This window comes from Salmo trutta, chromosome 5 (assembly GCF_901001165.1).
Source record: "Salmo trutta chromosome 5, fSalTru1.1, whole genome shotgun sequence".
Taxonomy (NCBI): Eukaryota; Metazoa; Chordata; class Actinopteri; order Salmoniformes; family Salmonidae; genus Salmo; species Salmo trutta.
In genome coordinates this window covers 30295811-30322440 of record NC_042961.1, presented here as the reverse complement: position 1 = coordinate 30322440, position 26630 = coordinate 30295811, and the positions used below count along the sequence as shown (strand labels likewise).

Below are 26630 nucleotides of genomic sequence, written 5' to 3'. Positions count from 1 at the left end.
AATTGTACCTTAATTTAACAGGCAAGTCAGTTAAGCACTAACCTTTGACGATCTTCATCAGATGACACTCATAGGACATCATGTTACACAACACATGTATGTTTTGTTCGATCAAGTTCATATTTATATCCAAAAACAGCATTTTACATTGGCGCGTAATGTTCAGAAATGTTTTCCCTCCAAACCTACCGGAATGAGCACAATGAGCACACATATTACAGAAATACTCATCATAAACTTTGATGAGTATACAAGTGTTATGCACAGAATTATAGATACACCTCTCCTAAATGCAACCGCTTTGTCAGATTTCAAAAAAGATTCACGGCGAAAGCACAATTTGCAATAATCTGAGTACAGCCCAGAAGACACCAACAACTAGCAAACAGAAACCCGCCATCTTGGAGTCAATAAAACTAAGAAATTACATTATAAATATTCACTTACCTTTGATTATCTTCATCAGAATGCACTCCCAGGAATCCAAGCTCCACAATAAATGTTCGATAAAGATTATCTTTATGTCCAAATACATCCATTTTGTTTGCGCATTAGGTTCACTATCCAAATCCACAACGAGCGTGCTTACTTAGTCCAGACGAAAAGTCAAAACAGTTATACTACAGTTTGTAGAAATATGTCAAACGATGTATAGAATCAATCTTTAAGTTGTTTTTAAGATATATCTTCAATAAAATTCCAACCGGACAAATCCGTTCTCTTTAGAAGTGAATATGAACTCAGCTCGCTCCCAAGGCGATGCGCGTGACTGAACCCATGCCTTATAATGGGACACCTACTTCCTTGAGCTGTTATCCCCTTCAAATTCACCATAGAATCCTCAAACAAGGTTCTAAAGACTGTTGACAGCTAGTGGAAGCCTTAGGAAGTGCAACATGACCCCGTAAAGACTACAAATTCAATAGACAATGGTTTGAAAAACTACAATCCTCAGATTTCCCACTTCCTGGTTGGATTGTTCTCAGGTTTTTGCCTGCCATATGAGTTATGTTATACTCACAGACATCATTCAAACAGTTTTAGAAACTTCAGAGTGTTTTCTATCCAAATCTACTAAAAATATGCATATCTTAGTTTCTGGGCCCGAGAAGCAGGCTGTTTAATTTGGGTACGTTTTTCATCTGGCTGTGAAAATACTGCCCCCTATCCCGAAGAGGTTTAAAGAAACAATTCTTATTTTCTTATGCCTGCCCATACCATAACCTCACTGCCACCATGGGGCACTCTGTTAACAACATTGACATCAGAAAACCGCTCACCTGTCACGGACGTGGTTGTAAGAATCGGACCAAAATGCAGCGTGGTTTGGGTTCATCATCTTTATTACGTGAACCGTCAACAAAAAAAAACAATAAAGAACGTGAAGCTAAGCAGTGCTCAAGGCAACTATACACAAGCAAGATCCCACAACCAACAGGTGGGAAAAAGCTGCCCAAATATGATCCCCAATCAGAGACAACGATAGACAGCTGCCTCTGATTGGGAACCATACCAAGCCAACCTAGAAATAAAGAAACTAGAATGCCCACCCTAGTCACACCCCGACCTAACCAAAATAGAGAATAAAGGATCTCCAAGGTCAGGGTGTGATATCACCCACACGACGCCACACACACTGTCTGCCATCTGCCCCGTACAGTTGAATCAGGGATGAATCCGTGAAGAGGACACTTTTCCAGCGTGCCAGTGGCTATCGAAGGTAAGCATTTGACCACTGAAGTCGGGTATGATCGCCAAACCACAGTCAGGTCAAGACCCTGGTGAGGATGACGAGCACGCAGATGAACGTCCCTGAGACGGTTTCTGACAGTTTGTGTGGAAATTCTTTGGTTGTGCAAACCCTGTCCTGGTGGCTGGACTCAAATGATCCCAGAGGTGAAGAAGCCGGATGTGGAGGCCCTGGGCTGGCGTGGTTACACATGATCTGCGGTTGTGAGGCAGGTTGGACATACTGCCAAATTCTCTAAAATGACATTGGTAGAGAAATGAACATGTACCTTTGGCAACAATTCTGGTTGATCTTCCTGCAGTCAGCATGCCAATTGCACGCTCTGTAAAAACTAGGTGCCACCTGTTTTTACTTGAGACATCTGTGGCATTGTTTTGTGTGACAAAACTGCACGTTTTAGAGTGGTGTTTTATTGTCCCCGGCACAAGGTGTACCTGTGTAATGATCATGCTGTTTAATCAGCTTCTTGATATGCCACGCCTGTCAAGTGGATGGAATATCTTGACATAACAAATTTGTGCCCAAAATATGAGAGAAATAAGCTTTTTTGCATATGGAAAATTTCGGGGATCTTTTATTTCAGCTCGTAAAACATGGGACAAAGACAGTGTAATTTGTAGACTGCAATTTGACTAAAACATAATCATTTCAAACCATGCATACATTTGTGTATGATCGCATAGAGATTTCTATAATGTGTAGGAAAACTTTTGAAACGATTTCGAAATTTAAAATCACTTTTTGCTAGTGTTTTTACAATCTTTTATGTCTAACAATAAAAAATCGTAAAAAAATTGCTCTGAAAACTAGTTGGGGAACCCATCAGGACAAAATGTGTAGAATTGCAGGAAATTTGTTATAAAATTGCAAAGTTCTCACCGCCCCATGGCAGAATGTGGAGAATTGCATTTTTCTCTTCACCGTCAAGAGGGGAGCCACTAAAATGTTTTGCCCCCCCCCCCCCCCCCCACACACAAAAAAGTCTAGAGACTTCAATCTTACAGTGGTGAAGTGATTGCAACTTCAATTGGTGCTGGAGGTAGATGGTAAACATCAAAAGGTTTATTTTGCCATATTAAAGAGTGACAAACCACTCATCATTGGGTTAAAGTCATGTAACTCACTGGATCTAGTGAATCGAGTACTTACAGTGAATTGTCAAATTACAAATTTTGAGAATGCATATGCTGAGGTTTGAGGGAATAGGAAAACTCAAGGTGCAGCACGAAATCAAGTTACAGCAGCCAAATAGACCAGTGATCCATGCACCTAGAAAGGTACCATTATCCCTAAGAGACAAGCTAAAAGCAGAGCTACTGAAGCTAGAGTCCTTAGATACCCTGAATGGGTCCACTCACTAGTAATAGTTGAGAAGAAAGGCGGCTCTCTCAGACTGTGTATGGATCCAAAAGAGAACAAGTATGTTAAAATTAAAAGAGAACACTTTCAGCTGCCTACCAGGGGGGTGATATTTGGGGACATAGCATGGGCTAAATACTTCTTAAAGCTAGACACCTTTTCAGGGTTTTGGCAGATCAGTCTAGACAAGGTGAGTACAAGACAAGTTTTATTTCTCACATGCGCCAAATACAACAGGTGTAGACCTTATCGTGAAATGCTTACTTACAAGCCCTTAACCAACATTGTAGTTTTAAGAAAAATAAGAGTTAAGAAAATATTTACTAAATACACTAAAGTAAAAAAATAAAAGAGCAACAATAAAATAACAATAACAAGGCTATATACAGGGGGTCCTGGTACAGAGTCAATGTGTGGGGGTACAGGTCAGCCGAGGTAATTGAGGTAATATGCACATGTAGGTAGGGTTAAAGTGACTATGCATAGATAATAAACAGCGAGTAGCAGCCGTGTAAAAAAAGGGGTGTGGGGGTCAATGCAAATAGTCCAGGTAGCCATTTGATTAGCTGTTAAGCAGTCTTATGGCTTGGGGGTAGAAGCTGTTAAGAAGTCTTTTGGACCAAGACTTGGCGCTCCGGTACCGCTTGCCATGCGGTAGCAGAGAGAACAGTCTATGACAAGGGTGGCTGGGTCTTTGATAATTTTCTGGGCCTTCTTCTGACACCGCCTGATATAGAAGTCCTGGATGGCAGGAAGCTTGGCCCCAGTGATGTACCGGGCCATATGCACTACCCTCTGTAGCGCCTTGCGTCGGAGGCCAAACAGTTGCAATACCAAGTGGTGATGCAACCAGTCAGGATGCTCTTGATGGTGCAGCTGTATAACTTTTTGAGGATCTGAGGACCCATGCCAAATCTTTTCAGTTTCCTGAGGGGGAAAAGGTGTTGTCATGCCCTCTTCAGGACTGTCTTGGTGTGTTTGGACCATGATAGTTCGTTGGTGATGTGAACACCAAGGAACTTAAAGCTCTCAACTTGCTCCACTACAGCCCCATCGATCAGAATGGGGGAATGCTCGGCCCTCCTTTTCCTGTAGTCCACGATCATCTCTTTTGTCTTGATCACGTTGAGGGAGAGGTTGTTATCCTGGCACCACACTACCAGGTCTCAGACCTCCTCCCTATAGGCTGTCTCTTCGTTGTCGGTGATCAAGCCTACCACCGTTGTGTCGTCGGCAAATTTAATGATGGTGTTGGAGTTGTGCTTGGCCACGCGGTCATGGGTGAACAGGGAGTACAGGAGGGCACTAAGCATGCACCACTGAGGGGCCCCCGTGTGGAGGATGAGTGTGGCAAATGTGTTGTTGCCTACCCTTACTGAAGGACACTACTGCTAGTCAGGTGATAACTCACATTGTCATTCTTTGCTCGGACATGGGGTCGCAGGGGTAGTCCGTACGGACAACGCTACACAGTTCAGCTGCTCGGCTTTCAGTGATTTTGCTAAACTGTAGGGGTTCAAGTATGTCAGATCGAACCTACTGTACTCATAGTCTAATGGATTAGTCGAGAAAGATGTCAGAATAGTGAAACTACTGCTTAAGAAAGCTCTTGACTCAAAGACTGATCCATATCTAGCTTTGTTAATCTACCGGGCTACTCTCCTAGAGAGCTGTTGTTCAACAGGAAACTCAATACTAGGTTGCCAGTACTACTAGAAACAGAAAAGGATGACAAGGCCATTCTTAACAAACAGAGAGAAAAGGGAGTTACACACAGGAGAAATAGGAGACACTTGCTACAGTACATGTACCTGAGTGTGAGCAAACAGACAGGCAAGAGAGTGAAATTACAAGTCAGACAATGTCCAGCCCAGACACTCCTGTGTCAGACAACACCAGGGCAGCCTGTTGAAACAGGACAGTCAGGTAGAGAATTAAAGGCACCTCAGAGGCTGATTGAGGAAATGTAAATGTGTTATTGAAATGCAATGTTCACCATGCAAATGTATTGTAACCAGGTTGTTTATAGAGCATTGTTTTATCTCTTATGGAAAAAAATGTATCTTGATAAGGTGGATGTGGCATATTGTATCTGATGTCCAGATATAATTCCTGCGCAACCCCATAAATAACCCCCTTGACAGGCGCCCTGCTTTGGAAATCCATACACAAAACATTCCATTCAAAAATCTTTTTGGGGCAAAAAGCTGTCATGGTTCTTCCAGGCACCAGAGGGTGGCAGAGACAGCCCTAGAGACTTTCTTTGTTACTCAGGTGTTGCTTATCATTCATTATCCCTTTTAAAAGAGCTGTGTTTTCTGTCCATGTTTGCAGAAGCGTGATTTTGGTTGCTCTGTGTGTTTGTCACCGGAGTAGGTTTTCGAGTCCTTGTTGGTTTTTCAGTATTACTGTGATCCTTCTTTTACCTTATTTTCAGTAAAGTATTTATGTTTATCCTGAACCACTGATTCCTCGTCTGGTCCATTCTCTGTACCTGGGCCCCACGTCACAAAAACACACTTCTTCTGTTCCGCGGAACACACAAAACATCTGAGTAAGAACAGGTCTTGTTACTCTCACCGACGTCACCTTACCCAACACTTCCATGATACTCCTCGTGACTTCGAACGAATCCTCCAGGCAACATTGATTCAAAACCCTCACTCCGACTATAAACGAATCTAGGGATTTGTTAGTTTACATCACAACTTAACTTATTTTGTTCCTTTATTTTTCACAACTGTAGCCCTCTCTCTCTCACTCTCTGTACTCTCGTCTTCACCCAACCCACCATTAGTTTCCACCATCTTCCTCCTTCATCCCGTGGGAGCCTCCTGCTGTTCCTTTTTCCTTCTGGTCCTACACTCTACATTGAGACCTGTTTGGCTTGTTATAGGCCTGTCATGTTAGTAATCTTGATGATGATAATAGCAGGGAAAAAGTGTTGCCAAACATCAACAACAATATTTTCTGTGATATTGCACTTCCCTATACACCGCAAGGTATGGAAATATGTCCATATTAATCATTACTTTATAGTACTGATAGTTTATTCTCACTTAATATACACTCTAGGGACTATAAAATAGATCATAAATAACTGTACATCAAAGGCAATCACTTTGTGTAATGCTGTAGTTTTTTCAATGGGTGAAGAAGTACATGGCTCTCACTGTAGTAGTGCTGTGTGAGAAGCCTGCCACTAGTCCTTGTAGATAGCACCATCTTGTGGTGTGTAAACTACAAATGAGCAGCAGGTACTGATGAGAATTACAACCCTGGACTATCATAAAATAATAGGCCTTAGGCCTATACATTCTATCTTTCGTTCAAACTGTCCAGTGAAATTCCCATGAACTATGTATTTCACATCCCCTACTTTTAGCCACTGACTTTTTTAACAGTAAATTCAACAAGTGGTTATTATTAAACATTACCAACATACTGTATTTCTTCAGAGTTTATCATTTCAATGAAACCCAATTCTTGTGTTCTTTTTTAGGCAGCTCTAAAGCATTGTCCATATGGGTTGGAATGTTCAACTGGTTTTGAACCTAGGGGCAAGTAGACCCCCAGCTCCGCTAAAACACGCTAAAACAATTGACAACCATACTGAACAAAAATATAAACACAACATGAAACAATTGCAAAGATTTTGCTGAGTTACAGTGCATATGAAGAAATCAGTAAATTTAAATATATTAATTAGGCCCTAATCTTTAGATTTCATATGAATGGGCTGGGGCACAGCCATGGGTGGGCTTGGGAGGGCATACGCCACCCCCTTGGGAGCCAGGCTCAGACAATCAGAATGAGTTTTTCCACACAAAGGGCTGTGAGGCCGGTTGGACGTACTGGCAAATTCTCTAAAACGACGTTGAAGGCGGCTTATGGTAGAGAAATGAACATAAAATCTCTGGCAACAGCTCTGGTGGGCATTCCTGCAGTCAACATGTCAATTGCATGCTCCCTCAAAACTTCAGACATCTGTTGCATTGTGTTGTGTGACAAAACTGCACATTTTAGAGTAGCCTTTTATTGTTCCCGGCACAAGGTGCATCTGTGCAATGATCATGCTGTTTAATAAGCTTCTTGATATGCCACACCTGTCAGGTGGATGGATTATCCTGACAAAGGATAAATTGCGCACTAACAGGGATGTAAACATTTCAGAGAAAAAAGCTTTTTGTGCTTATGGAAAATTTTGTGAGGGTAGCCTCACGATATTTCTCAATATTGGCCTCCATTAATTTGATATTTGAGGGATATAAAATAAAAGTGAACTATACCTGACAAGTATGAATGGTTTAGGTTAATTTCCCATACTTTGTGGGCTCTGCCTGTCAAGCAGCAAAGGGCGCATTTGCCAATGTACTGTTGGCTGATAATGTTTACTTTGCGAGCTACGGTAGAAACTTTGTAAAGTTAGCTAAACATAGTGTTGGCTAAACATAGGCACTTATCCGACAGGCAACCTTAGCAGCCACAGCCAGCAACATTCATTTTAAATACGTCTTTCAATGGAAGAGATTTATTGTTGAGATTTTCAGTTTCTCTGATATAAATCAACAAATCCATATACGCAGCCTGGTCTCATAGACTAGACGTAACAGTAAAAGTAAATCCGGGACTGTAAAAATTGTATGATTGATATGTTATGATTGATATGGTTAAATATGACAGAAGGTTACGTCTAGCAATCAAAGGTTGCATATTCGAATCTCATGGACAACTTCAGCATTTAGCTAATTAGCAACTTTTCAACTACTTTACAACTACATAGCATGTTAGCTAACCCTTCCCCTAACCTTTTCCCTTTTAGCTAACCCTTCCCCTAACCTTAACCCTTAATCCTAACACCTAGCCTAGTTAATGTTAGCCAGCTAGCCAACGTCAGCGTAAGCCATCTAGACACCTAGCTAACGTTAGCCACAACAAACTGGAATTAGTAAAATGTCATATGTTTAGCAAAATTGTAACATTTGTAGCTTTAGCAAATTCATAACATATCATACAAATTGTAATTCATAACATAGTAAGTAATAGATGATGGACATCCACAAATTAATACCATACGAAACGTAACATATCATACTAGATGGAGAGTCTCGGGTTCACATACAGAATAATACTAAATGCTCTGCGACCAGGTTGCAGCCAGCACTGCATGGTTTTATTTCTAGGAACACAAGTTAAATATATATATATATATATTATGAATACAACAAATACAAAAAACAGTACATAAACCTAACAGTAGTTGCTGCACAACTACTGTTAGGTTTATGTACTGTTTTTTGTATTTGTTGTATTCATAATATATATATATATTTTTAACTTGTGTTCCTATCAAGATTAATTTTCAATTTGTTAAATACTTTTATGGTGCGTATTGCTTTTTTGTTTTTACATTTACCGATCATTTCAAAATAATATTTAAATTCTATCTTAAATAATGTGAAGAGGGGTTTGTTCTCTGCCCACTTCATTTTATGAATAAATAATCTTCCATGAAAGATAAACAAATAAACAATGAAAGTTAAATCAGGGTCCATATCATTTGGATCAAAATAAAACAACATCAGAGTCTCTCAAATTAACATTAATGGTCGTTGCTTTTAAAATAAAATATTCTAGGAACACAAGTGATGAGGAAAACTCAGAACCGGGTCACGTGTGTCTATATCTAATCAGATGCGCTAGGCGGGGTCTGTCCTGCCAACTGCAGTCTAACCTAACGTAGCATGCGTGACTGCAGACAGTTTAAAGACAAAAAAAATAAAAATCCTTGATAGACAAGGGTCTTTACTAAATGAACGTATGATTGTTGTTACAATGTATCGTCTCTGTAAAGATATGTTGTTTACATTGACAGAGTGATAGTCAGGCGTCACAGTATTCGCATTATGCTTCCGATCGACGGGGACATTTTTGACTGTATCCAACGAGGGAACATTGATCAGTGTGCACATTTCATTCAACATGATCGATCTATCCTCAAAGAGAAAGGTACGTTTATAGGCCTGCCTATGCATTTTTGTAGTATGCATTAGCCAGCAATTTCTTGTGCACACATTTGGGGAATGAATGTTATTTTCGATTTTTTTAAATCCTAAAGCCTACCATATTGCAGAAGAGCATTTGTGGAAACCAAGACTGTTCTCAGGACAGGCCTGGTAGCTAGATATTGTCGCGTCGGAGACAATTTTAACAAACCCAACCCTTTTCGTGCACAGACGGCTATAAAAGTATATGTATCCCCGTAGACCGGTTCGTACATAACATTGTCCATTCAGGCTGCAAAGGCGTCGATTTCCTCTTTAACTCGATTTAATGGCGAGAAAAAAACAGGGAAAATACGCATACTTTATTTATGAAACACCATGCTAGAGTGGCTAATGCTTGTCCCGGATGTCGCATACTGTTCTTTCAATCAGGTTGCAGCGGTCAGTTTTTTTTTTCAACCCTGGGGTGTAATCATTAGCCCAAACAGTACCGTTTTGCTACTAAAACAGAGTAAGTCCGAAACATTGTAAAAGACTCCAGCCACCCAAGCCATAGACTTTTCACTTTGGTACCGTCTGGCAAACGGTATCGGAGCATCAGCTCTCGGATCAACAAGCTCTGAGAAACAAGCTTCTACGCCCAAGCCATGCTGTGCTGTTGTCTTAGGTCTCCCTTTACGTCGATTTGTGGTGTCATTTGTCGTGATCTGTGTTTTGTCCTACATTTAAATGTTTAATCCCAGCCCCCATCCCCTTCATTGTAAATAAGAATTTGTTCTTAATTGACTTGCCTAGTTAAAGGTTAAATAAAAACATATATATATATAAAAAAGAAGGCTTCTAAATAGGCAATTAATGGTACCCAAACTATCTGCACTGACTCTTGTACTGACCCTATGCACACTCATTAGACTATATAGTGTATTTGGAAAGTTTTCAGACCCCTTGACTTTTTCTACATTTTGTTATTAAATAGTTTTTTCCCCCTCATCAATCGACACTATACCCCATAATAACATTTAGAAACTTTAGCAAAATAAATAAAAACACTTAAACTGAAATATTACATTTACGTAAGTATTCGGACTCTTTACTCAGTACTTTGAAGCACCTTTGGCAGTGATTACAGCCTTGAGTCTTCTTGGGTATGATGCTACAAGCTTGGCACACTTGTATTTGGGAAGTTTCTCCCATTCTTCTCTGCAGATCCTCTCAAGCTCTGTCAGGTTGGATGTGTGGTGTTGCTGCACAACTATTTTGAGGTCTCTCCAGAGACGTTGCCACCACCATGCTTCACCATTGGGATGGTTCCAGGTTTCCTACAGACGTGACACTTGGTATTCAGGCCAATCTTGGTTTCATCAGATGAGAATCTTGTTTCTCATGGTCTGAGTCCTTTAGGTGCCTTTGGGCAAACTCCAAGCGGGCTGTCATGTGCCTTTTACTGAGGAGTGGCTTCCATTTTGCCACTCTACCATACAGGCCTGATTTGGTGAAGTGCTGCAGAGATGGTTGTCCTTCTGGAAGGTTCTCCCATCTCCACAGAAGAACTCTGGAGCTCTGTCAGAGTGACCATAGGGTTCTTGGTCACCTCCCTGACCAAGGCCCTTCTCCCCCGATTGCTCAGTTTGGCCAGGCGGCTAGCTCTATGAAGAGTCTTGGTGTTTCCAAACTTCTTCCATTTAAGAATGATGGAGGCCACTGTGTTCTTGGGGACCTTCAAAGCTGCAGAACTGTTTTGGTACCCATCCCCAGATCTTTGCCTCGAAACAATCCTGTCTCGGAACTCTAGGGACAATTCCTTCGACCCCGTGGCTTGGTTTTTGCTCTGACATGCACTGTCAACTGTGGGACCTTATGTAGACAGGTGTGTGCCTTTCCAAATCATGTCCAATCAATTTTTACCACAGGTGGACTCAAGGATGATCAATGGAAACAGGATGCATCTGAACTCAATTTAGAGTCTCATAGCAAAGGGTCTGACTACTTATTTAAATATGGTATGTTTTTTATTTTTAATAAATTAGCAAAAAATTCTAAACCTGTTTTCACTTTATCATTATGGGGTATTGTGTGTAGATTGATCAGGATTTTGTTTTTCAGTAAATGTTAGAATAAGATAACTGCACTGTACAGTGAGGGGGAAAAAGTATTTAATCCCCTGCTGATTTTGTACATTTGCCCACTGACAAAGAAATGATCAGTCTATAATTTTAATGGTAGGTTTATTTGAACAGTGAGAGACAGAATAACAACAACAAAAATCCAGAAAAACGCATGTCAAAAATGTTATAAATCTGGTGCAGTCCATGAGGAGGAGATGCACTGCAGTACTTAATGCAGCTGGTGGCCACACCAGGTAGTGACTGTTACTTTTGATTTTGACCCCCCCCCCCTTTGTTCAGGGACACATTATTCAATTTCTGTTAGTCACATGTCTGTGGAACTTGTTCAGTTTATGTCTCAGTTGTTGAATCTTATGTTCATACAAATACTTACACATGTTAAGTTTGCTGAAAATAAACATTTTACATTTACATTTTAGTCATTTAGCAGACGCTCTTATCCAGAGCGACTTACAGTAGTGAATGCATACATTTCATAATTTTTTTTTTCTGTGCTGGCCCCCCGTGGGAATTGAACCCACAACCCTGGCGTTGCAAACACCATGCTCTACCAACTGAGCTACAGGGAAGGCAGTTGACAGTGAGAGGACGTTTCTTTTTTTGCTGAGTTTATACAGTTGAAGTCAGAAGTTTACATACACTTAGGTTGGAGTCATTAAAATACGTTTTTCAACCACTCCCCAAATGTCTTGTTAACAAACTATAGTTTTGGCAAGTCGGTTAGGACATCTACTTTGTGCATGACACAAGTAATTTTTCCAACAATTGTTTACAGACAGATTATTTCACTTATAATTCATTGTATCACAATTCCAGTGGGTCAGATGTTTACATACACTAAGTTGACTTTAAACAGCTTGGAAAATTCCTGAAAATTATGTCATGGATTTAGAGCTTCTGATAGGCTAATTGACATCATTTGAGTCAATTGCAGGTGTACCTGTGGATGTATTTCAAGGCCTACGTTCAAACTCGGTGCCTCTTTGCTTGACATCATGAGAAAATCAAAATAAATCAGTCAAGACCTTGGGTATCGACCCCGCCCTGTGCAACTGGGTCCTGGACTTTGACGGGCCGCCCCCAGGTGGTGAGGGTAGGAAACAACATCTCCACCCCGCTGATCTTCAACACTGGGGCCCCACAAGGGTGCGTTCTCAGCCCTCTCCTGTACTCCCTGTTCACCCATGACTGCGTGGCCATGCACGCCTCCAACTCAATCATCAAGTTTGCAGACGACACTACAGTGGTAGGCTTGATTACCTACAACGACGAGATGGCCTACAGGGAGGAGGCGAGGGCCCTTGGAGTCCAGTGTCAGGAAAATAACCTCACACTCAACGTCAACAAAACAAAGGAGATGATCATGGACTTCAGGAAACAGCAGAGGGAGCACCCGCCTATCCACATCGACGAGACAGTAGTGGAGAAGGTGGAAGGTTATAAGTTCCTCAGCGTACACATCATGGACAAACTGAAATGGTCCACCCACACAGACAGTGTGGTGAAGAAGGCACAATAGCGCCTCTTCAACCTCAGGAGGCTGAAGGAATTTGGCATCCTGAGAGCATCCTGTTGGGCTGTATCGCCGCATGGTACAGAAACTGCCCACAACCGTAAGGCTCTCCAGAGGGTAGTGAGGTCTGCACAACTCATCACCGGGGGCAAACTACCTGCCCTCCAGGATACCTACATCACCCGATGTCACAGGAAGGCCAAAAAGATCATTAAGGACAACAACCACCCGAGCCACTGCCTGTTCGCCCCGCTATCATCCAGAAGGCAAGGTTAGTACAGGTGCATCAAAGCTGGGACCGAGAGACTGAAAAACAGCTATCTCAAGGCCATTCGACTGTTAAACAGCCATCACTAACATTGAGTGGCTGCTGTCAACATACTGACTCAAATCTCTAGCCACTTTAATAATAAAAAATTGGATGTAATAAATGTATCACTAGTCACTTTAAACAATGCCACTTTATATAATGTATACATGCACTACTCATCTCATATCTATATACTGTACTCTATACCATCTACTGCATCTTGCCTATGCTGCACGGCCATCGCTCATCCATATTTATATGTACATATTCTTATTAATTCCTTTACACTTGTGTGTGTGTGTGTGTGTGTGTGTATATAAGGTAGTTGTTGTGAAATTGTTGGATTACTTGTTAGATATTACTGCACGGTCGGAACACACACAATTCGCTACACAAGCTCAGTAGGCCACACAAGCTCACAGAACGGAAGCGCAGAGTGCTGAAGCATGTGTCCTCGGTTGCAACACTCACTACCGAGTTCCAAACTGCCTCTAGAAGCAATGTCAGCACAAGAACTGTTTGTCGGGACCTTCATGAAATGGGTTTTCATGGCCGAGCAGCCGCAGACAAGCCTAAGATCACCATGCACAATGCCAAGTGTCGGCTGGAGTGGCGTAAAGCTCGCTGCCATTGGACTCTGGAGCAGTGGAAACGCGTTCTGAGTGATGAATCACGCTTCAGCATCTGGCAGTCCGACGGACAAATCTGGGTTTGATGGATACCGGGAAAACGCCACCTGCCCCAATGCATAGTGCCAACTGTAAAGTTTGGTGGAGGAGGAATAATGGTCTTGGGCTGTTTTTCATTTTCGAACTATCAGGCCAGGGGTGAAAATACAGACTGCTGCAATCTGATTGGCTTAACGCGGTACTTGGATTAACGCAGTACGCGACATCCGGGACTAGCAATAGCCACTCTAGCATGGTGGTGGAAAATGGTGTTTCATAAAGAGAGTATGCATATTTCTTTTCATTTTCTTCCGCCTTCTTGAGTTGAGGAGGAAACCGACTTTGGGCTAACCATACGGTAGCCTATTCTAAGGGCACGTCCGGGTAGTGTGCCTAAATGATCATACTGTTATTCTAGGGAATATGTTCTTAACTTCTGTAAGTAAATGCTGAATAATAAGCATGTCAGAGGTGATCATACTGAGATGATTGTTGTCAGAGCTTTTCCAGAAGTCTTTTTCACACAGCTATCGCTTTGCAGCATCAAACATGCATGAGCAAATTGCTTTGTTACAGGCAGCAGATATATATATATATGAGAGAGAGAGAGATATGTGTTATAACCAATCTTACCATCTTATTCCATATTCCGCCTAGTTAAAAATCATACAAAATTTAAGGTCCAGCGTTCCATCACAGTTCCAGAATGCATCACCACTCACTGTTCTTAGATGACTGCTGAAAGCTGACTGCTGAAAGCTGACTGCTGATGTCTCCTGTTGGGATTTTGTCATGTTGAGGGACCTTGTCTGTTTTATCAGTGATCTGAGATGAGTAGTTAGTCTATCCTTTCAGACAACTCCTGTGACAGTATGGCAGGAAGTCACAGCAGATAAAAAGACTGGTATAGAGACAATAGTAGGCCTACTGCTCTTTAGGTGGTTAGGTTGGAAGTGACTGTCTGTAAGTAATAAAATAAATGATCATTTATAGTTATAGCACCCTAATCATCTTTGTGTGTCGGTCTGTATTTGCGTCTGTGTGTAGGTTGGGGTGGTTTCACCCCTCTCCACTTTGCGGCCCTCCAAGGTAACCGTTCGATAGTTAACCTGTTGCTAAGCAATGGAGCTGACCCCAACCTGACCTGTGATGCAGGAATGACGGCCTTCCATTTAGCCTGCAGGTCGGTAACACTACCTGTCTCCTACCACATCAGTATCTGCAGATTTTAATGGATTGAATAGGTCCCCCTATCCAGTCATATTAGATCTATGGAAAGGGACTAGTGGAAGAGTGTTGGGCCCCTGGAGCATCTAGAAATGCCCCTGTCTCTCCCTCTTCTCCTTGAAATGTGTACTCGTACACTCCCCCTCATGGATGTAAAAGGAATGGACTGGTGGAAGAAATATGGTGGAACCTCCCTCCAGCCTGTGCTTACATCAGTCCAATGCCTTGAAATCCTTGAGGGGGAGTGAACAAGTGCAAATCAAATTTTATTGGTCGCATACACATATTTAGCGGGTGTAGCGAAAAGCTTGTGTTCCTAGCACTAGTAAATAATTAATTGTACTATTAATGCTAGTAATTATTATTGACGGTAATGTCTGTCTCTCCAGGCATGGTAATGTATATGTGATGCACCAGATTATGCAGCATGGAGCTGATCTACGCATGGTAGACCATCAGGGAAAAACCGCCCTACACCATGGAGTGTCTGGAGGCAACATGTAAGGACACACACACACACACACACACACACACACACCTACATAATATTACACACACACACACACGTGTGTGTGTGTGTATATATATCTATCTATCTATCTATCTCAGCAAAAAAAAGAAACGTCCTCTCACTGTGTTAACTGTGTTTATTTTCAGCAAACTTATCATGTTCATACAAATATTCACACATGTTAAGATTCAACAACTGAGACATAAACTGAACAAGTTCCATAGACATGTGACTAACAGAAATGGAATAATGTGTCCCTGAACAAAGGGGGGTCAAAATCAAAAGTAACAGTCACTACCTGGTGTGGCCACCAGCTGCATTAAGTACTGCAGTGCATCTCCACCTCATGGACTGGACCAGATTTGGCAGTTCTTGCTGTGAGATGTTACCCCACTCTTCCACCAAGGCACCTGCAAGTTCCCGGACAATTCTGGGGGTAATGACCCTAGCCCTCACTCTCCGCTCCAACAGGTCCCAGACGTGCTCAATGGGATTGAGATCCGGGCTCTTCGCTGGCCATGGCAGAACACTGACATTCCTGTCTTGCAGGAAATCACGCACAGAACGAGCAGTATGGCTCATTGTCATGCTGGAGGGACATGTCAGGATGAGCCTGCAGGAAGAGTACCACATGAGGGAGGAGGATGTCTTCCTTGTAACGCACAGCGTTGAGATTGCCTGCAATGACAACAAGCTCAGTCCGATGATGCTGTGACACACCACCCCTGACCATAATGGACCCTCCACTTCCAAATCAATCCCGCTTCAGATTACAGGCCTCGGTGTAACGCTCATTCCTCCGACGATAAACGCGAATCCGACCATCACCCCTGGTGAGACAAAACCGCGACTCGTCAGTGAAGAGCACTTTTGCCAGTCCTGTCTGGTCCAGCGACAGTGGGTTTGTGCCCATAGGCGACGTTGTTGCCGGTGATGTCTGGTGAGGACCTGCCTTAAAACAGGCCTATAAGCCCTCAGTCCAGCCTCTCTCAGCCTATTGCGGACAGTCTGAGCGCTGATGGAGGGATTGTGCGTTCCTGGTGTAACTCGGCAGATGTTGTTGCCATTCTGTACCTGTCCCGCAGGTGTGATGTTCGGATGTACCGATCCTGTGCAGGTGTTGTTACACGTGGTCTGCCACTGCGAGGACGATCAGCTGTACGTCCTGCCTCCCTGTAGTGCTGTCTTAGGCGTCTCACAGTACGGATATTGCAATTTATTGCCCTGGCCACATCTGCAGTCCTCATGCCTCCTTGCAGCATGCCTAAGGCACGTTCACGCAGATGAGCAGGGTCCCTGGCCATCTTTCTTTTGGTGTTTTTCAGAGTCAGTAGAAAGGCCTCTTTAGTGTCCTAAGTTTTCATAACTGTGACCTTAATTGCCTACCAGCTGTAAGCTGTTAGTGTCTTAACGACCGTTCCACAGGTGCATGTTCATTAATTGTTTATGGTTCATTGAACAAGCATGGGAAACAGTGTTTAAACCCTTTAGATCTGTGAAGTTATTTAGATTTTTCCGAATTATCTTTGAAAGACAAGGTCCTGAAAAAGGGACATTTCCTTTTTTGCTATGTATGTATGTATGTATGTATGTATGTATGTATGTATGTATGTATGTATGTATGTACGTACATACTACTGTTAAAAAGTTTGGGGTCACTGAGAAATGTTCTTGTTTTTTAAAGAAAAGCACATTTTTGTCCATTAAAATAACATCAAATTGATCAGAAATACAGTGTAGACATTGTTAATGTTGTAAATGTATTGTAGCTGGAAACGGCAGATTTTTTATGGAATATCTACATAGCCCTTTCTTCTGAAACTTGTCAGTCTATTTTTGTTCTGAGAAATAAAGGCTGTTCCATGCGAGAAATTGCCAAGAAACTGAAGATCTCGTACAACGCAGTGTACTACTCCGTTCACAGAAGAGCACAAACTGGCCCTAACCAAAATAGAAAGAGGAGTGGGAGGCCCCTGTGCACAACTGAGCAATAGGACAAGTAAATTGTTTCTCAAACTAGACACTAGACGCCTCACAATAGTGATGGGCCGGCTCGTTCGGCTCAGCTCACCAAAAAGAGCCGGCTCTTTTGGCTCCAGAATGGCTCTAAAAAAATATGTTTTGTATTTTTTCAAGTCAAACAGTTTGAGATAGTTTGACTATGATTGTTAAAACAATTCTAATGAAATTATTTAATGAAAATCATACTCTACCTTAACCACAATGTATTTAAAAATGCATTGGTTTGTTATGATAAAGAATGCTATTAAACGTTTGCATTTAAAGTATTACTTTTTAATGTATATAAACAAAGTACGAATACAATCTGAACAGCATAAGAGTATTGCACCATAAAGAAAAATAAATAACAATTTGCAAAACTGCAGCATCCCACAAATTGAAATAAATGTAAAAAAGGATGCTATTACACATGTGCATTTAAAGTATAACTTTTTGAATGTATATAAACAAAGTGCATATAAATGTAACAATTCAAAATGAATACAATCTGAAAAACATAATAGAATATTGCACCATATCAAAGAAAAATAAATAATGTGCAAAACTGCAGCATCTCACTTAAAACATTAAACTGGTCCCTCTCTTCTTTATTGCCATGTTATAACCAGCAGCACACAGCAATGCTGACCATTTGCTTTTTATGAGAGATTTGCATTCAGAAATGCAAGCTACTTCACTTGAGGGGCTAATGCGGATGTGGCCACTAAGCAGTCTCCCTGTCATGACTTTGTCTACCCACGGCTTACTAGAGGCCTTGTTCTTCCACCAGCTCAGAAGATCTGCAGATCTTTCAGAACGAATTTGTGCGCTTGAGCATTTAGGCCTATATTATTTTATTTCTTTTTTCGCTCTTTGAATTAGTTAATTCTATTCATTTAAATCTTTTTGATTATTCATATCTTAATTTTATCATATCTTAAGATTTGGCTCTTATGATTTCCGAGCCGGCTCTACCTCACAAGTCCTCAACTGGCAACTTCATTAAATAGTACCCGCAAAACACCAGTCTCAACGTCAACAGTAAAGAGGTGACTCCGGGATGCTGGCTTTCTTGGCAGAGTTGCAAAGAAAAAGCCATTAAGATGGGCAAAAGAACAGACACTGGACAGAGATATGGCTTTTTCTTTGCAACTCTGCCCTAGAAGGTTAGCATCCCGGAGTCGCCTCTTCACTGTTGACGCTGAGACTGGTGTTTTGCGTGTACTATTTAATGAAGCTGCCAGTTGGAGTTGTGAGGCGTCTGTTTCTCAAACTAGACACTAATGTACTTGTCCTCTTGCTCAGTTGTGCACCGGGGCCTCACACTCTTCTTTCTATTATGGTTAGAGCCAGTTTGCGCTGTTCTGTGAAGGGAGTAGTACACAGCGTTGAATGAGATCTTCCGTTTCTTGGAAATTTGTCACATGGAATAGCCTTTATTTCTCAGAACAAGAATAGACTGATGAATTTGAGAAGAAAGGTCTTTGTTTCTGGCCATTTTGCGCCTGTAATCGAACCCACAAATGCTGATGCTCCAGATACTCAACTAGTCTAAAGAAGGCCAGTTTTATTCCTTCTTTAATCAGTACAACAGTTTTCAGCTGTGCTAACATGATTGCAAAAGGGTTTTCTAATGATCAATTAGCCTTTTAAAATGATAACTTGGATCAGCTAACACAATGTGCCATTGGAACACAGGAGTGATGGTTGCTGATAATGGGCCTCTGTACTAGAGGTTGACCGATTTAATCGGCATGGCCAATTTTCAAGTTTTCATAATCGGTAATCAGCCTTTTTGGACAGCGATTACATTGCAATCCATGAGGAGACTGCGTGGCAGGCTGACTACCTGTTACGCGAGTGCAGCATCAAAAGGACCTTGTGGCTGCAAGGAGCCAAGGTAAGTTGCTAGCTGGCATTAAACTTATCTTATAAAAAACAATCAATCTTCACAATCACAAGTTAACTAGTGATTAGTTAACTAATTTACCATCGAATCACAGCCTACTTCAACTTCGCCAAACAGGTGATGATTTCGCATTTGCGAAAAAAGAACAATTGTTGCACAAATGTACCTAACCATGAACATCAATGCCTTTCTTAAAATCAATACATAAAGTATATCTTTTTAAACCTGCATATTTAGTTAAAATAAATGCATGTTAGCAGGCAATACTAACAAGGGAAATTGTCACTTCTCTTGCGTTCAGTGCAAGCAGAGTCAGGCTATATGAGGCAGTTTGGGCCGCCTGGCACGTTGCGAACTGTGTGAAGACCATTTCATCCTAAAGAATTTTACATAATTATGACATGACATAACATTGAAGGTTGTGCAATGTAACAGCAATATTTAGACTTCGGGTTTCCACCCGTTCGATAAAATATGGAATGGTTCCGTATTTCACTGTTTTGTTTTCGAAATGATAGTTTCCGGACTTGACCATATTAATGACCAAAGGCTCGTATTTCTGTGTGTTTATTATAATTAACTCTATGATTTGATATTTGTTAGAGCAGTCTGACTGAGCGGTGGTAAGCAGCAGCAGGCTCGTAAGTATTCATTCAAACAGCACTTTACTGTGTTTGCGAGCAGGTCTTAGCAATGACTTCAAACCTATCAACTCCCGAGATTAGGCTGGCAATACTAAAGTGCCTATAAGAACATCCAATAGTGGAAGTTATATGAAATAAAAAATGGTATATAGAGAGAGAGAGAGAGAGAGAGAGAGAGAGAGAGAGTCATAATAACTACAACCTAAAACTTCTTAACTGGGAATATTGAAGACTAATGTTAAAAGGAACCACCAACTTTCATATGTTCTGAGCAAGGAACTTTACTCTTTAGCTTTTTTACATGGCACATATTGCACTTTTACTTTCTTCTCCAACACTGTGTTTTTGGCATTATTTAAACCAAATTGAACGTTTCATTATTTGAGACTAAATAGATTTTATGTAATATATTAAGTCAAAATAAGTGTTTATTGTTCATTCAGTATTGTTGTAATTGTCATTATTAAAAATATATATAAAATTGGCTGATTTAATCGGTATAGGCTTTTTTTGGTCCTCCGATAAATCGGTATCAGCGTTGAAAAATCATAAAATCGGTCGACCTCTACTTTGTACGCCTATGTAGGTATTCCATAAAAAAATCTACCGTTTCCAGCTACAATAACCCAAACTTTTGAACGGTAGTATGTATGTAATGTATGTATGTATGTATGTATGTACAGTTGAAGTCGGAAGTTTACATACACTTAGGTTGGAGTCATTAAAACTCGTTTTTCAACATCTACTGTGTGCATGACAAGTAATTTTTCCAATAATTGTTTACAGACAGATTATTTCACTTATAATTCACTGTATCACAATTCCAGTGGGTCAGAAGTTTACATACACTACCGTAATTTCCGGACTATTAAGCGCACCTGAATATAAGCCGCACCCACTGAATAAAAAAAAATATATATATATATTTTGAACATAAATAAGCCGCACATGTCTATAAGCCGCAGGTGCCTACCGGTACATTGAAACAAATTAAATTTACACAGGCTTTAACGAAACACAGCTTGTAACAAAAATAAATAGGCTTTAACGAAACACGGCTTGTAACAAAAAATACAAAATTAGCAGTAAACAGTAGCCTACCAAGAAAGTCATTGGTCACTATCTTCCTCCTCCTGTGCACTGAAACCATCTCCTTCGGTGTCGGAGTTGAATAGCCTCAGAATTGCTTCATCCGATATTGGATCGTTTTCATTGTCGCTCTCGTCACTTTCATCCGGAGGCAAATCCCCTGCTGAGCCCTCTTCAACACGCAGCAGTCCAGCCTTTCGAAACCCGATGATTATAGTGGATTTTTTGACAATGCTCCACGCTGTCAGGACCCACAAATTTGAAAGCGGGAAAAATCCATATATTAGCTGCGTCATTGTTTAAGCCACAAAGTTCAAAGCGTGGGAAAAAAGTTGTGGCTTATAGTCCGGAATTTACGGTAAGTTGACTGTGCCTTTAAACAACTTGGAAAATTCCAGAAAATTATGTCATGGCTTTAGAAGCTTCTGATAGGCTTATTGACATCATTTGGGTCAATTGGAGGTGTACATGTGGATGTATTTCAAGGCCTACCTTCAAATGTAAACTTCCAACTTCAACTGTATATATGTGTACGCACACACACGCGCGCACACACATAGTTGAAGTCGGATGTTTACATACACCTTAGCCAAATACATTAACTCAGTTTTAAAAAAAAATCCCTGTCTTAGGTCAGTTAGGATCACCACTTTATTTTAAGAATGTGAAATGTCAGAATAATAGTTGAAAGAATGATTTATTTCAGCTTTTATTTCTTTGATCACATTCCCAGTGGGTCAGAAGTTTACGTACACTCAATTAGTATTTGGTAGCATTGACTTTAAATTGTTTAACTTGGGTAAAACGTTGCGGGTAGCCTTCCACAAGCTTCCCACAATAAGTTGGGTGAATTTTGGCCCATTCCTCCTGACAGAGCTTGTGTAACTGAGTCAGGTTTGTGGGCCTCCTTGCTCACACACGCTTTTTCAGTTCTGCCCACACATTTTCTATAGGATTGAGGGGCTTTGTAATGGCCACTCAATACCTTGACTTTGTTGTCCTTAAGCCATTTTGCCACAACTTTGGAAGAATGCTTGGGGTCATTGTCCATTTGGAAGACCCATTTACGACCAAGCTTTAACTTCCTGACTGGTGTCTTGAGATGTTGCTTCAATATATCCACGTAATTTTCCTCCCTCATGATGCCATCTATTTTGGCATAAGTGCACCAGTCCTTCCTGCAGCAAAGCACCCCCACAACATGATGCTGCCACCCCCGTGCTTCACGGTTGGGATGGTGTTCTTCGGCTTGCAAGCCTCCCCCTTTTTCCTCCAAACATAACGATGGTCATTATGGCCAAATTGTTCTATTTTTGTTTCATCAGACCAGTGGACATTTCTCCAAAAAGTACAATCTTTGTCCCCATGTGCAGTTGCAAACAGTAGTCTGGCTTTTTTTATGGTGGCTTTGGAGCAGTGGCTTCTTCCTTGCTGAGCGGCCTTTCATGTTATGTGGATATACAGTGGGGGAAAAAAGTATTTGATCCCCTGCTGATTTTGTACGTTTGCCCACTTACAAAGAAATGATCAGTCTATAATTTTAATAGTAGGTTTATTTGAACTGTGAGAGACAGAATACCAACAAAAATACTGAAAAACGCATGTCAAAAATGTTATAAAATGATTTGCATTTTAATGAGGGAAATAAGTATTTGACCCCTCTGCAAAACATGACTTAGTGCTTCGTGGCAAAACCCTTGTTGGCAATCACAGAGGTCAGACATTTCTTATAGTTGGCCACCAGGTTTGCACACATCTCAGGAGGGATTTTGTCCCACTCTTTGCAGATCTTCTCCAAGTCATTTAGGTTTCGAGGCTGATGTTTGGAAACTCGAACCTTCAGCTCCCTCCACAGATTTTCTATGGGATTAAGGTCTGGAGACTGGCTAGGCCACTCCAGGACCTTAATGTGCTTCTTCTTGAACCACTCCTTTGTTGCCTTGGCCGTGTGTTTTGGGTCATTGTCATGCTGGAATACCCATCCACGACCCATTTTCAATGCCCTGGCTGAGGGAAGGAGGTTCTCACCCAAGATTTGACGGTACATGGCCCCGTCCATCGTCCCTTTGATGCGGTGAAGTTGTCCTGTCCCCTTAGCAGAAAAACACCCCCAAAGCATAATGTTTCCACCTCCATGTTTGACAGTGGAGATGGTGTTCTTGGGGTCATAGGAAGCATTCCTCTTCCTCCAAACACGGCGAGTTGATGTCAAAGAGCTCCATTTTGGTCTCATCTGACCACAACACTTTCACCAGTTGTCCTCTGAGTCATTCAGATGTTCATTGGCAGACTTCAGACGGGCCTGTATATGTATTCTTGAGCAGGGGGACCTTGCGGGCGCTGCAGGATTTCAGTCCTTCACGGCGTAGTGTGTTACCAATTGTTTTCTTGGTGACTATGGTCCCAGCTGCCTTGAGATCATTGACAAGATCCTCCCGTGTAGTTCTGGGCTGATTCTTCACCGTTCTCATGATCATTGCAACTCCACGAGGTGAGATCTTGCATGGAGCCCCAGGCCGAGGGATATTGCCAGTTCTTTTGTGTTTCTTCCATTTGCGAATAATCGCACCAAATGTTGTCACCTTCTCACCAAGCTGCTTGGCGATGGTCTTGTAGCCCATTCCGGCCTTGTGTAGGTCTACAATCTTGTCCCTGAGATCCTTGGAGAGCTCTTTGGTCTTGGCCATGGTGGAGAGTTTGGAATCTGATTGATTGCTTCTGTGGACAGGTGTCTTTTTTACAGGTAACAAACTGTGGTTAGGAGCACTCCCTTTAAGAGTGTGCTCCTAATCTCAGCTCGTTACCTGTATAAAAGACACCTGGGAGCCAGAAATCTTTCTGATTGAGAGGGGGTCAAATACTTATTTCCCTCATTAAAATGCAAATCAATTTATAACATTTTTGACATGCCTTTTTCTGAATATTTTTGTTGTTATTCTGTCTCTCACTGTTCAAATAAACCTACCATTAAAATTATAGACTGATCCTTTCTTTGTCAGTGGGCAAACATACAAAATCTGCAGGGGATCAAATACTTTTTTCCCCCACTGTAGATACTTTTGTACCTGTTTCCTCCAGCATCTTCACAAGGTCCTTTGCTGCTGTTCTGGGATACTTTGGTGCGAAAAGTGCAAATGTATGTTCATCACGTCTCCTTCCTGAGCAGTATGACAACTGCGTGGTCCCATGGTGTTTATACTTGCGTACTATTGTTTGTACAGATGAATGTGGTACCTTCAGGTGTTTGGAAATTGCTCCCAAGGATGAACCAGACTTGTGGAGGTTTACAATTCTTTTTCTGAGGTCTTGGCTGATTTTCTTTTGATTTTCACTTGATGTCAAGCAAAGAGGCACTGAGTTTGAAGGTAGGCCTTGAAATACATCCACAGGTACACCTCCAATTGACTCAAATGATATCAACTAGCCTATCAGAAGCTTCTAAAGCCATGACAATTTTCTGGAATTTTCCAAGCTGTTTAAAGGCACAGTCAACTTAGTGTATATTAACTTCTGACCCACTGGAATTGTGATACAGTGAATTATAAGTGAAAAAATCTTTCTGTTAACAACTGTTGAAAAATTACTTGTCATGCACACAGTAGATGTCCTAACAGACTTGCCGAAACTATAGTTTGTTAACCAGACATTTGTGGAGTGGTTAAAAAACGAGTTTTAACAACTCCAACCTAAGTGTATGTAAACATCTGACTTCAACTGTATGTGAACCCTTTGAAATTATCTGGATTTCTACATAAATTGGTCATAAAATTAGATCTGATCTTCATCTAAATCGCAACAGACAAACAGTCTGCTTAAACTAATCGTAAACTTAATAACACACAAATTATAGTATTTTTCTTGTCTATGTTGGAATACATAATTTAAACATTCACAGTGTAGGTTGGAAGAAGTATGTGAACCCCTAGGCTAATGACTTCTCCAAAACCTAATTGGAGTCAGCTAATGTGTCCAATCAATGAGACAAGATCGGAGATGTTGGTTAGAGCTGCCCTGCCCTTCACAAAATTTGAGTTTGCTCTTCACAAGAAGCTTTGCCTGATGTGAACCATGCCTCGAATGAAAGAGATCTCAGAAGACCCGAGGTTAAGAAATGTTGACTTGCATAAAGCTGGAAAGGGTTACAAAAGTATCTCTAAAAGCCTTGATGTTCATCAGTCCACGGTAAGACACATTGTCTATAAATGGAGAAAGTTCAGCACTGTTGCTACTCTCCCTAGGAGTGGCCGTCCTGCAAAGATGACTGCAAGAGCACAGCACAGAATGCTCAATGAGGTTAAGAATCCTAGAGTGTCAGCTAAAGATTTACAGAAATCTCTGGAACATGCTAACATCTGTTTACGAGTATATGATACGTAAAACACTAAACAAGAATGGTGTTCATGGGAGGACACCACAGAAAAAGCCACTGCTGTCCAAAAAAATCCATTGCTGCACATCTGAAGTTAGCAAAAGAGCATCTGGATGTTCCACAGTGCTACAGGCAAAATATTATATGGACAGATGGAACTTAAGTTGAGTTGTTTGGAAGGAACACACAATCCTATGTGTGGTGGGGAAAAAAAGGCCCAGCACACCAACAACAAAACCTCATCCCAACTGTAAAGTATGGTGAAGGGAGTATCATGGTTTGGAGCTGCTTTGCTGTCTCAGGGCCTGGACAGCTTACTATTGTTGATGGAAAAATGAATTCCCAAGTTTATCAAGACATTTTGCAGGAGAATGTAAGGCTATCAGTCCACCAATTGAAGCTCAACAGAAGTTGGGTGATGCAACAGGACAACGACCCAAAACACACAAGTAAATCAACAACGGAATGGCTTCAACAGAAGAAAATACTCCTTCTGGAGTGGCCCAGTCAGAGTCTTGACCTCAACCCGATTGAGATGCTGTGGCATGACCTCGAGAGCAGTTCACACCAGACATCCCAAGAATATTGCTGAACTGAAACAGTTTTGTAGAGAGGAATGGTCCAAAATTCCTCCTGACCATTGTGCAGGTCTGATCCGCAACTACAGAATGTTTGGTTGAGGTTATTGCTGCCAAAGGAGGGTCAACCAGTTAAGTCCAAGGGTTTACATACTTTTTCCACTCTGCACTGTGAATGTTTACACAGTGTGTTCAATAAAGATATGAAATGTATTATTGTTTGAGTTATTAGTTTAAGCAGACTGTGTTTGTCTATTGTTGTGACCTTAGATGAAGATCCGATCAAATTTTATGACCAATTTATGCAGAAGTACAGGTCATTTCAAAGGGTTCACATACTTTTTCTTGCCACAATGTGTGTTGTGCATCAGTGACATATGATGTCAAGACATGACATATGTCATGCGCACACACACACGCATACACACAAACACACACTTACCCTGCGTTGTGTCTCCCAGTGTTGCAATGCAGTACCTGTGGGAGACGGGAATGTTCAGGTGGTGTGATGGAGACATGTACAATGTCACACCTCTACACCTGGCTGCTGATGCTGGCAACACCGAGGTGG

General features: G+C 41.4%; 1 protein-coding gene across 2 annotated transcripts in view; it reads left to right on the top strand.

Annotated features, from left to right (window-relative positions):
• Positions 1–8767: 8767 nt before the first annotated feature.
• The window catches only part of LOC115194043 (palmitoyltransferase akr1), a 28959-nt gene continuing 11096 nt past the window's right edge, over positions 8768–26630 (top strand). For both annotated transcript variants that reach the window (XM_029753342.1, XM_029753341.1), the window contains exons 1-4: positions 8768–9118; positions 14779–14914; positions 15348–15458; positions 26521–26630. The exon at positions 26521–26630 is cut by the window's right edge and continues 23 nt beyond it. In XM_029753342.1, the coding sequence (XP_029609202.1) occupies positions 9016–9118; positions 14779–14914; positions 15348–15458; positions 26521–26630 (460 nt within the window). In that variant the 5' untranslated portion in view covers positions 8768–9015. The remainder of the gene's footprint in view (positions 9119–14778; positions 14915–15347; positions 15459–26520) is intronic.